This window comes from Sceloporus undulatus, chromosome 3 (genome assembly GCF_019175285.1).
Source record: "Sceloporus undulatus isolate JIND9_A2432 ecotype Alabama chromosome 3, SceUnd_v1.1, whole genome shotgun sequence".
Taxonomy (NCBI): domain Eukaryota; kingdom Metazoa; phylum Chordata; class Lepidosauria; order Squamata; family Phrynosomatidae; genus Sceloporus; species Sceloporus undulatus.
The window spans coordinates 66060531-66073076 of record NC_056524.1 but is presented as its reverse complement, the minus strand read 5'-3'; the positions used below and the strand labels follow the sequence as shown (position 1 = coordinate 66073076).

Genomic DNA, 12546 nt, shown 5'->3' with positions numbered 1-12546 from the left:
TTTGGAAGTAGTTCATCTCATTAAAAATAATAGTGTTCCCTATTATCCATGATTTCAGGTATCCACAGGGACTTTTGGAACAGTATCCCTGCAGATACAAAGGTCATACTGTACTACTCAAATCAAGAAAAGCAGTTGCTAAAGGACTGATATGTAAGCACAGCTTAGGAGACAAAGAAGGACAGAAATCTTACAAGTGACCTGGCAAACTTTGTTTTAAAGAGGAGATTACAAAATCCTGATTCGCCATAGACTTGATGAGAACAATTGGCTTATGCAAACCAAGAGGCCATTCATCCTCCCTTGAGAATCTTAAGAAAAGGTCAGACATCCTAGTACTGCTGTACTAGGTGCTTCAAAGCTTAAACTATTTCTAAATAATGACCACTCAATCCCTGCAAGAGCAGTGTACTGCAGTGTGAATCAGCTGCAAAAAAAGTAAATTAACAGGCTATGAAGTGGTAACTATTTGACCCACCCAGACATGTCACAGATTTCTTGGTAAAATGAGGGAGAAAACAAATTATTTTGAGCTCTTCAGTTTTTAGAATGTCATGATTCAAAACCACTTGTTCAGTCTTTTCAGTTTATTAAAAACTATTGGCATACACCTAATGGATACATTGCCAATTAATTTATAGCAAGTGTGTCCTCTTTTGTGAACGGTACATGGGTGATGAAAGACAAACATACAATGGAAGCTTCAACAAAACCTTTGTTAAAATGGCTATTGTCATTCCACTTCATTTTTATTTCCACAAAGAAAACCTGTTCACCAGGTAATATTTACAGATAATAATGTATTTACAGAATTTCCCATATCATTTTAATTACAAAAGTGTAAAAGTATATAATACATTTTATCAACAGCAGTTTAAAAACCCTCTAGTTACTGTATCTAGGTGCTTATACATCATATTAATAACAATCCACTTTTCAAATTAGTTGGCTCCAAGAAATGATACTACATCGAAAGCTGAAGCTAGAAAATGGATAAAATTAATTCTGACAGACAAGTGCGCTTGCGGAAAGATGAAAAACCAATTATCAAGACTGTAAAAATTTATTTGTCAAGCATACAACCTCACTCTGAATCAACGTTGGCTGTGTTAAACCAATTGACTTGATTATTCTTTTCTTTTTTAAACCTGGCATTTATTACTATTTTCCAACCCTCTTACTGGAACAACAATGGTTGTTGGAATTTCAACATTTTAACTTTAACAGTTTGTCAGTTCTTCATTGTTAGACCAGTATTCAGTGTCAGATGCTTCTTTTTAATCACTTTATTTTATAGTGCAAGAAATGCAATTCAGAAATAAATCCTTCAATTAACATAAATTCAACCAAAACAACTTGCTTTAGAACAATAATTATTTTAGCTAGTGGCCATAACATCTGAAAGGCCTCTAAACTACTGTTTTTATTCAAAGTGTTTAATATCTGTGCTAATGCTCAATTAAAGTTTTTTGTGTGTGTTTCTCTGAAAAGTGCTTTTATATTTTTGTGCTACTATTGGTTCAGATTTAATTATAAGTAATAAGTAGGACTGATGCTTATTTTCATCTACCTGAATGTTTAATTATAATTTACATGTACAGTCAGCCCTCTGTTTTTGTGGGGATCTGTTCTGGACCACCACCACCACACAAAATCAGAAACTCGCACTTATTCAAGCCCCATAGGCTTGAATGGGGCAGTGTGGCCACGTGTGGCTGTGAGCGTCCACCCCCCAATTTAATCCTGTCCATTTGCTCCTTTGTAAGCAAGGGTCACGGATCTGATGTCCGCGCAAATGGAGGGGCAGCTGTGTTCAGATTTAAAAGGACTAGTAAGTAGTTAAAGCCTAGTAAACTTTGGATGGTTAATGTTAGAAAACATTGAAACATGGTTGATCACACTTTCTAATAAGTAAAATGTTTCAAAATATTAAAACAATAAGCAGAATTCCATTCTTTCATCACGTTGATAAAAACCACCTGTTTTAAATTTTTAAAACCCTGTTTTAAACAAAGTTTATTTTAAATTAAAAAAAACATTACTTATTTTCCAACCCTACTCTGAATTCTCTAGTACAATCAATTTTAAAATCTAATTTAATAAATTTCTCTCAGAAGCTCAAGGCTTCTTTGTCCTCAGGGTTTTTTTCCCCTCAGGGTCATCCAATATATCAAAAGTTTGGAGAGGTCAGGGCTCATTTTATAAATTTCAGCTATAACCGTAGCATCCAAACATTCTTTATTTTAATCTCATCCTTATAAACTACTGATCAACTCATACCAGACACATATTATATGTTCAGCTTGTCCTCAAACCTTGCCTCAGCAAGACATATAATCCTGCTCTACAGATACACCTTGCTGGCTCCCGCCCAGCAGCTTACAAGTTCCCCATCCTCAACCCCATTTTAGCACTAGATGCTGAGATCAATCTGCTTGTCCCTCAAGTGATATTAACTCTATCCAGATAAACAATTATTTCTCTTCCAGAGAACTAACAAGATAAGAAAACTTGTTCTTCATAGTAATCCAACAATGCAGGAAAACCTATAATAATGCCTCCCTTTTTAAGAGCTGATCAGGCATATCCAATATTCCCAGACAGTACACTTGTCTCTCCACATATGCTGGGGTTAGGAGCACAGGACCCTCATGCATGTGGAAAACCCACAAATAACAAAACACTATACCTGAGAGAACGCCTCTCTAGGAACCTCTAGGTCCTCCAGTACAACTCTGTGGTTAACATTTGCCAGACACTGACTACAGAACTGCACTGGAGTGTACTCTCTAGGAATGTCTAAGTCCTTCAGTATGACTTTTAGTTAAAGTTGACTGTAGAGTTGTGCTGGAGGATCTAGATATTCTAGAGAGAACATATTAATAAAATCTGTGAATAACCAGATCCGCAAATGTCAAAGCCACAAATGTGAAGGGACAAATGTACTGCTAAAATCATGCAGTGGTGAGGATCTCAAGTCCCTCTTTAAAGAAGGGATAAGGCAAGCTCTTGCCTACTTCCACTATGACATGAAGGTACAAGGTGAAGATCCTAAACAGCATAGATTGAGCCATCCATCTTCTTGTTGCTCCAGTTTCAAAAAAGTGCTCAAAAAAAGAAAGCAAGTTGATTTTTACAGCCCTGTTAACCATTCACTGAACTGTCAAAATTTTAATGAAATCAGGATCAAATTGAACTCTAGGTAAGGAACAAATGTGCTCCATTCATTTGCATCCATATTACACAAATATTTCAGCACAAGATGACAGTAACCAGTGGGAGTAATTCAAACTCTTACAAACAAATGAGAATAGATCTTTCTCCCAGTTTCTACAGTCAGTTTACAAGAACCAGTATTAACAATAGAGCTAATCACGTATTGCAGATACAGTTTCCAAAACAGATTGTAAACACACCTTGAAAGACCACAAAAGTAAATTAATCAGTTTATTTTCTGTGTGTATTTTAGGAGGCTATTAGTGTCCTAACTGTGTCACTATCACTTTTCCCACTGATTTCAAAGGAATTTAATATATGACATTTGGACTCATCTGTCTGAATATCATCTACCTTTTTAACCCAAGCTTGGGGTCCGCTGTTGGACAACTGTTCTGAAGACAAGACTTGGGCTCCAGTACTTCCCGTGAAATGGCCTGGTATAGAATTCAGCTCAGCCCAAGCATCAATCTGCAAGCAAAAATGAGCAAACAATAAAATTAGTAAAGCTTAAAATTTTAGAAATGGATAGAAATCAGTCTCCTCGTGGGCGTGCCAGAGTGTTTACATTTAGGAGCAAACACATTTCCAATTTAAAATTATTTAAAATTACACATTTCACTGTATAAGCTAATTTTATTTTTTCTAGCCACACCCTTCCCAAAATTGTGTGATTTCATACCAGAAGCTTAAAACTCTTAAGATTTCTAAAATGAACACTGTCAGAAACTTATGTAGAACATAAGAATTTCAGCAATCACAGCATGCTTCAACTTTCATACATATTTCAAGAAGCATAAAGAAAAGTCAAAAGAAACTGTAACTTACCCGTTCCTGTGCACGATTTAACAAGCACATCGCCTCTAGATCAAATGTGTTTTCTGTAAGTCTTTTCTGGGCTATAGTCCGCTCATTCAGAGCTGATGAGATGTCCACAGGCTAGAAAACAGTACAGACCAATCGGTTTTGAATCTGCACATCTATGCAATGTATACCTTATGGAGAGAAATCTATCTATACAAAAGCATCAATATCTTAATCCACCAGAGTTGGGCAACTGTGGAGGGTCTGGGAGTCAGATTCCAATAGCCCTTAGACTCCATGCACAATGAATCTGCTTCTCTGAAACTGCTCGGAGTGACTAGGTCAGTTACAGATTTTCAAAAACTGGAGGCCTCCCTGCTCTCAAGTTACCAAGAACTAGAAACCAGAACTGGGCCATTCACTAACAAGGAAGAAAGTAGATGGACTCACATTCATGATTATCACTGAAAAATGGAATAAATCTACAGTCTGCCCCTCAAAACCATGAAGAGCAAGGTTTATATTCAATGGTCAGACATGAGGGGGTAGATTTTGACCAAATCACAATTACTGTATGCCCCTGTGCAGCTCTTTATTTTCTTCCACAAAAGTGAATGGTTACTCCATTTCCAGGGGGGAAAGTTTATTTAAACATGAAGATTCACACTGTAAGGAACAAAATATCCCTTTCAACCAATGTGCACAAGCCCTGCTAAACTTGTTTTGAACTAATAATATTTTTCAGTTGAAAAATAAGGTCAATTCCAGTCTGGAAGGGAGAAAACAGCCAAACCCTTTTTAAAAAGTTCCTAACCAAAAAACTGAACACTTTTTTAAAAGATCCTAACAGAAAATAACAACAACAACATCCATAAAGTAATAAGAGGTGAGAAAGAAGATTGCAAAAAGGGCAGATACCCAGTTAAACCAAAATGAAGAGTCAAACATATGTGAATCAGGTTAAGGCAGGAAGAAGGGAACTGGGAGTGGAACCAAGGGCAAGACTATTGAGATTCTGATTGTGCCTCCTCCTGGTCAGCAACAGGAGTTGGCCACTGGCAAATGTCTACTTCTTTCAGTATGAGAATTGCCTCCTGGACACTCTGAAGTTGCCCAGTCTTATCAATGTGTCTTGAGGGGGAGAGAGGCCAGGCCTGGAAGACAAAGAGCCCTCCTCCAACCACCATCTGAGGGGGAGAGAGGCAGGCCTGGAAGACAGAGCCCTCCCCAAACCACCATCTTGGGGGGAGAGAGGCAGGCCTGGAAGACAAGAGCCCCTCCTCCAACCCCATCTTGAGGGGGAGAGGCCTGGCTTGGAAGACAAAGAGAGTGCCCTCCTCCAACCACCATCTTGAGGGGAGAGAGGCCTTGTAATTTTTTTTGTATTGTTTTGCAATTTTACGTTACACCGGTTGATCATTGCGGAATAGCGGTCTATAAATAAAATTATTATTATTATTATTATTATTATTATATTATTATATTATTTATTATTATGAAGTGGCACAACGGCGGCTTTGTCAGGCAAGCCAGTTTTGGCCAAAGGAAGCCTCCAAAATAGCTGCAGCTCAGTTTCATTTAAACTAAGAGTCTGTACACAAAGGCCAAAATAAAGCTGCTTTGGGTCACTTTGGAGGTATGCTGTTTGAATGATGCATGCATCCTAAGAGTCCAGAAGCCAAACCAAAGTCACGCTTCAGTCCTCAGGACTTCTGGCCTCTTAGGACAGATGCATCATTTAAACAGCATGCCTCCAAAGTGACCTGAAACAGCTTTATTTTGGCCTGTCTGTATAGGCTCTAAGTTACAATACTTGGTGAGTGTGCCTTACACAATTTTAGTCTATATTCTACAAATTGCTTTATAAAAATTCAGTCAACATCCCTTCCATCTTCCAGGTAAAAACATCTTTAAAACCTTGTATTAACACTTTGTTACATTTTACCTCCAGATTGGCTGGGTTGGGAAACACATCATCTTTCTTTTCATCCTTGTTCTTCTCAACTGGGACCCATTCACCATATGCACTATCTGCTTCTTTTTTTCTGTGTTGAGATCCAGAAGAAACAGGAAACTCCTTGGTCAAAGTAACCTGATTTTTCGGAGGTGGTGGCTTTATGGTTGGAGTCTTAAGAAAAGGAGAAAGAACATTACAATTATGATTAATCATGAATTTCACATACTAAGTGCATTCTCAATGCTTGACAAAACATTTATACTAAACTGAAACCAATATGCACTACACTAAACAGTTTGTGAACATTAACTTTTTAACATTCTAGAGAATTATTAGGTTAGATTTTCCCCCTTTGCAAACTCCCCTCTTTTCTCTAGTAGTGAAACTTGTAAGCATTTATCATCAAAGGAGACAAAAATTCTAGCCAGAGCTTCTCCAGACATCTATCCTCCATACTATGAATACAGAAGTCACGGACACAGAAACTACTGTCCCCTTTCTCTTCTGAATTTTTACAGCACTAATTTCTTGCAGAGGTCAACCTTGATCATACTACAGTACAATTTGATGGGGCTGCTATATTAATGATAGCTTCTGGCAAGTAATCACTTCTTGATTATGAAGCTGTAAGTTTGGTGGATAAGGCATGCCACAGGATGGACAGTTTATTTTATTTATTTTTATAATTCATAAACTAGTTTTGTATAGACTTCCACCTTCAGTCAGGGAGAAGGGGGAAGAAAGAGGTGGACTTCTTCCAGTTCTGATGACAGAAGCAATTATGTTGGTGAGAATACTTAACTGGCACAACCCACAAAATGTAATTTAGATTATAATAATCAAACTGGCTGTTCAGTGCCATTTCCGTAGCAGAATGAACGCCTGAAAAATATTGCTATGAACTAAACAAGTACAGTAAATATTGATGAATTTACAGGGACAATTTAAAATTCTTATATGCTCAATATTTCTTTTCTGGAATTATAACTATTCTGTTTGTTTAGAATGTATTCCAGCTCTAAAAGCAATTTCAAAAGCATTGAGTGTATGGCCAGGTAATGCCTTTTCCAAGAGTGGCAGAAAGTAACATATTTCTCTGCAACAAATAATTTTTAATAAATACATATTATCCAATTTTCACATCTGTCCCATTTATTTTACATAAAAGAACATCTGAAAAAATAAGTTTACAAAATTTGATTTTAATGATACTTACAGTTAAGTTGAAAAAAATAGGCTTTGGCTCATTGAGTTTAAAGGGATGATTAATAAAAGGATGCTCCTCTTCCTCTTCATCAGATACATGTGGTTTATTCACAATCACATCATCTTCCTGGCTTTGGGCTATCTTCTTGCATTTCTTAAAAAGGGGGAAAAATCAATACTGATGACAGATGAAAGAGAACAAGCAGATAAAACTTACAGTCATTTTGAGAATAACACTATATTCAAGATCTGACATGGAGCATATGTTCACTTTGGCTAAATGACCACACTCCCATTACAACAGAGCTTGCTAAATCTGCCACGAAATCCCCATGTTCAAGGTATGAAGCCAGATGGCAGCCAAGTAACATTTGCTTGAGAGCTATCAGGTCTGCTTGTTGCATAAAGGAAGCATAATCTTATTCAACATGAAGCCTAAAGCAATTTTATTATTCTCAGCCCTGAAAATGCGTTAAAGCCATATTCTACCCCATCATAGTACCCTACTATAACTCTTATATATTAAAAAATCCAGCAACTTCTCAAGCAGATTTTTATACATCTGAGAGACAAATTTTGCAGAAGTCGTTTTTACTGTAATAGCAAAGATTGCTTAACTTTCATATGTATTCTTTGTTTCCTTCGCCTTACCTCAGTGAGTTCCAATATTGTCTCTTTTGCTGACTTTTGGGTAACCTTCTCCTCCTTCTTTTCTGGAGTTACAACAGGCATCAAGCTTGGAGGCAGGGGAACACCAGCCTTGGCACACATGGCAGCTGCATTTGCTTTGGCTATTTCAAGTAGTTGTGCCTTGTCTACAAAAATATTATGAAGTTATTAATTTTGTTATATTATGGCAATTCTCAGGGAGAATCCCTGAGAATTCAGGCTTACTTTTACTGTTTTTATTATTTTATTTAAACTGAGAAAGCCCAGTTTTATAAGCGACATTGCTATAAAGAACACTAGAGGTATTTCCAAATGTAGTGGTATTTTCAACTCTCGATAGGTATTTCTGCCTCTGATACCAGTCCAGACAATCTCAAAGTATCAAATTAGCTAAAACAAAATTTGACAGGTGAATATCTTTAATCCAGGGGTGTAGAAAATGCAACACACAGGCACAGTGCGGCCCCTTAAATCTGACTACTGCATCACTCAAAGCTCCGCTTTAGTTTCCCAATGCCCTCCATTTAAAAAAATTGCAATGCAGTTCTGGCATCCCACTCAAAAATCAAACCCATCCTCCCAATATGTACCAACCCCCCCCCAAAAAAACCTTCCCAAACCCCTCAGCATACCCACTCAAAGGCCTTCCCCTATTTCCATTTCACTTCAAAAATGGCAACAAAAAGTTGTCATTTTGGAGGAGAAACAGAGAAAAAAAGTACTTTAGCATGGGACTTCAGGGACTGGTAGTGGAAGATTCGCCCCTGGTCTCACACAGTTGTTTACCCCAGTTTATCTTTCCTTCTGTATATGGTATGGAACAAATGTTCCTGTTTTCAGTGGTAGCAGGGGAGAACTACTGTAGGACTCTACAGTATGCAAATACCACAGAAATGTCTCCATTTGCATGGACACTAACATGCATGAGACATATAGTTGCTTCTGGACCAGAACATTGATTGGAGCTGATTAACAAAGGCATGTGATTTCTTTATTCCAACAACTTCATCTGTTTAAGGTCCAATTCATAGTAGACAGTCCTCTGGATAGGCAAGGCTTTAGTTCCAGACCCTGCCTGCAGATTGCAAGTAACATGGAACCTAAGGTCCCATTAGCAACAGTAAACACCAACATGTGAATGGCTGCATCAGTGCAGCTGTGTACACAAGCCGCCATTGACAATATTGGGGCAGGGCCCACTGATATGAACAGCCAGCTGAACTTATTACGGCCTCCTAAGATGAAAACACCGAGAAAAGACTTCTTCCATACACACCTGCCTATCCTTTGAGATCTTATTTGCAGGCTTTCTTTCAAATTTTTCTTGAGTTCCACATGGTTACCGAAATGCCAGAGTCTAGTCTTTGGAACTCTCTGCCAAGGCAGGCTCATTTCTGCTCCTAACAGCCTTCAGCACACCAAGGCTGCGTTCCCATTCACCTTAAACGCGGATCAGGATGCGAATTTGGGGGGGGAGGTATCGTTCCCATTTAACCCCGAATCTGATCTGCATTGCCCCTGAATCGTTCCCATTGATATTGGAACCTGATTTGATTTATATTATATAATCTGGATTATATGCCTATAAACCAGTTTAAAAAAAACAGTAGGTTTTAACACGGATTATTTTTGATCCTGGGGTACGATTCACTGTATCCGAATGGGAATGACAAGGGTGTCTGATTCAGGATCCTGGAGATGGGAGGAGCAGCGCTCGAAGGGCTGGCTTGGGGGTGTCACTCTTTTGTTCTCTTTCTGCATCGCCAGCACCATTTTCTTCCATTCGCATAGCCTTTCCCCTAGTGGAGTGGGAAGCAGGGTAAGGCGATCGCACTACATTGAGCTCCAGACGCAGTAAACACATTACTCCCCCTACAACCTCCCCTCTGCTCCACATTCATAGACCGATGTGTGAGGAGAGCCATTGAACACCATTTTAAACTATTATTTTTTCTTCTCTTTTTCTTTTTTTGCCTCCTCCTGAGGCAGCATATGGGCTCTGCAGTAAATGCCTGCTTGATCACCCCCCCCCCCCCCCCGCCCAGGCAGCAATGGGTGAGACAAAGGGATTAAGGGTGATTAAAGCCTTTCCTTCTCTCTTTCTCAAAAGGGAATCTGGGGAGACATAGGAGAGCCTGGATGACCAGCGATCTGGGGGGGAAAACAGAGCTTTCTCTTCTCTCTTTCCCAAACGGAGTCTGGGGAGACACAGAAGGGTCTTTGTAGCCTATTTTCATTGGCTGCCCAAAAAACAAAAGAAAAAAACAAAACAGAAATGGGAACAGAGAGTAAAATAAACCATGTCAAAGTGTTTTGAATCAGACGACACTTGTGACGTCTGAAGCCTATGCGCTTGATTGACAGCTTGCAGACACAAATGGGAACGGGGAGTAAATTAATCCGCTTTAAAATACAGCAATTTAAAATACATGGGAACGAAAACAGGGTCTAAATGAATCGGGGTAATTTGCCGATGGAAACGATGGAAAAATTCGAATTATTCTCGGAACATAATGCGAATCAGAATCGTGCCAATATAATCTGTTTTATCTGCCAAGTGGGAACACCTCCCAAGACATTTATTTTTCAGCAGGCACTTTCCCTGCCATAATGCTGGTTTTATTCTCTCAAGTGTTATTTGCTGCCTCGTCTCTCTTTATTGATATCATTCACTGTTTTACTATGGTGATTAGATCTCTAGACAGCCTAGGCATGTTTTGAACAAAAAGATGAAACAGAAATATTTTAAATAATCTACATAACTTTTCCATACAAATTTCAAGTAGACAAGCTTGACAAGGATTACAGTAATTTAGGAATAAAGGGCATTTAGGAATACTAATGATACATTTTAACTACAGACAGGGTGCTTCATTAACTGATATAAAATTACAGAGAAATTGAAAGTATATGCTTGTCAAGTGTTGAAGAAATCATGATAAACTAAAACAGCACAGCAAATTACCAAACTTTCCTGCTCAGATCTTCTCAACATTAATTATTTCAAAATACAAATCTCTTCAACATTCCCATTCCATGCCAGCCTCTGTTAAAGTGAAATCCAAGTAGGTCTTGTCAACTGTTCAACATCACTCAAGTAATGATCCTCCTAACTCCTTCTCTGATGGTTTGAATTAGTCTTTCAGTCCCCAGATGCCATTTAAAGGTACAATTTAGGACCCTCATCTCAAAGAAGAGATTAAATGTACCAAATGGGGATTTTTTTTTAAAAAAATTAAGGCCCGGTACAGACCGCCCAAAAAGGGCGGTCTGCAGGTGCCTTGTTTTGCTGCACGAGGAAGCTGCAGCGGACAAATCACATGGCTTCCTCGTGCAGCAAAAAGAACCCGCAAAAAAGGGTTCTTTTTGCAGCGCCATGACGATGCAGTGCGCCAATAGTGCACTCGAGACATCACTATGGCACCTCGACGTGCGGATGCTAAGCGTCCATCGCATCAAAATGTCGGTGCCCATCTGTACAGGGGGCTGCCATTTTGATGCCCTCGTCACGTGCGAGGGGTGAGGGGCATCTGGGAGCATCGCCCCTCGCACATTATGCCCTATCGCACATGTCTGTCCTGCGCCTAATAAATGTAATACATTTCAGGCCCCAGTATCACACAGGAATTTTAGATACTGAATTAATTCCTGAAACATGCAGAACATGTTTGATATATATGGGATTGAATCTACATTACCTGGGGCATAACCTCACAACGGATGCTCCACTGGAAGATGGCAGAAGCAATTTTTGCCAATTCCTACTCTCCCTACAGTCCACAGTACTCCCACCTTTCCTAGCACTGTCTTAATGATCAAGAGCTCCCCTCCCCCAAGTACAGTGTGGACACTGGAATGCAAGAGAAAAGGGAAACTGGTATAAAGACTCTCTTTCCACTCCTTTCTCCAGTGAGCAGCTATGGTTGGATCTCAGTCCCTTCTGAAAATAGAAGCAACTAGAATGCAAAAGCAGGAATCAAAACTGTAGGAAAAAATGGTCAAGGATCAAGAAATTAGGCAGGAGAACAACTAACCAAATTTTGTGAAACCAACAATTTGTTCATCACAAATACATTCTTCAAGCAACCAACGAGGTGACTATATACCAGGGTATCACCTGATGGCCAATAAAGAAAATATTATAGACTACATAATTGGAAGCAGATGTAGAAGCTTCATTCTCTCTACATAGGAAGACCAGGATCAGACTGTGGCACAGGACCAAGAACTGGCTAATTTCTTGATCCTAGATATATTCCCTGAAACCACTGGCAATCCTAAATATATTCCCTGAAGCTACTGACAATCCCAATGCTCAGCCCTATGAGTAAGGCCAACCTATAACCAAAATATGTAACTTCAAGCACTCTGCATCACGGTTTGCCAAAAAAGCAGAATGGGTCATTTTTCTGTCCCAAAACATTACACTGCATGGGGGGAGGGAGGTACCCAATGGCAAAAAGCAATTGGCTTGTCAGGACAATTTTTGTTCCAGCTGTTTTTGCTTTGAGAAAAGAAGGGCACATAGCAAGTGGCTTAACTTTAGGACCAAAATAGACAGACCTGAAGGGGTGGCTTGAAGCTGCCCCTTCTGAAAACAGATTCGGGTCACAGCAACCACACAGCATGACACAATCCGCCTTGAAGATGCCTGAAAAAGGAGCAACAAAGAACTGCTCCTTTTTGGACCAGCA

The 12546-nt window shown here is 39.1% G+C and overlaps 1 protein-coding gene across 1 annotated transcript in view; it reads right to left on the bottom strand.

The window, feature by feature from the left end:
* The window catches only part of SON (SON DNA and RNA binding protein), a 36925-nt gene that overhangs the window by 10547 nt on the left and 13832 nt on the right, over positions 1 to 12546 (bottom strand). The window contains 5 exon segments of the mRNA XM_042457147.1: positions 3571 to 3687; positions 4045 to 4155; positions 5966 to 6148; positions 7194 to 7337; positions 7835 to 7998. Of these exon segments, the coding sequence (XP_042313081.1) occupies positions 3571 to 3687; positions 4045 to 4155; positions 5966 to 6148; positions 7194 to 7337; positions 7835 to 7998 (719 nt within the window).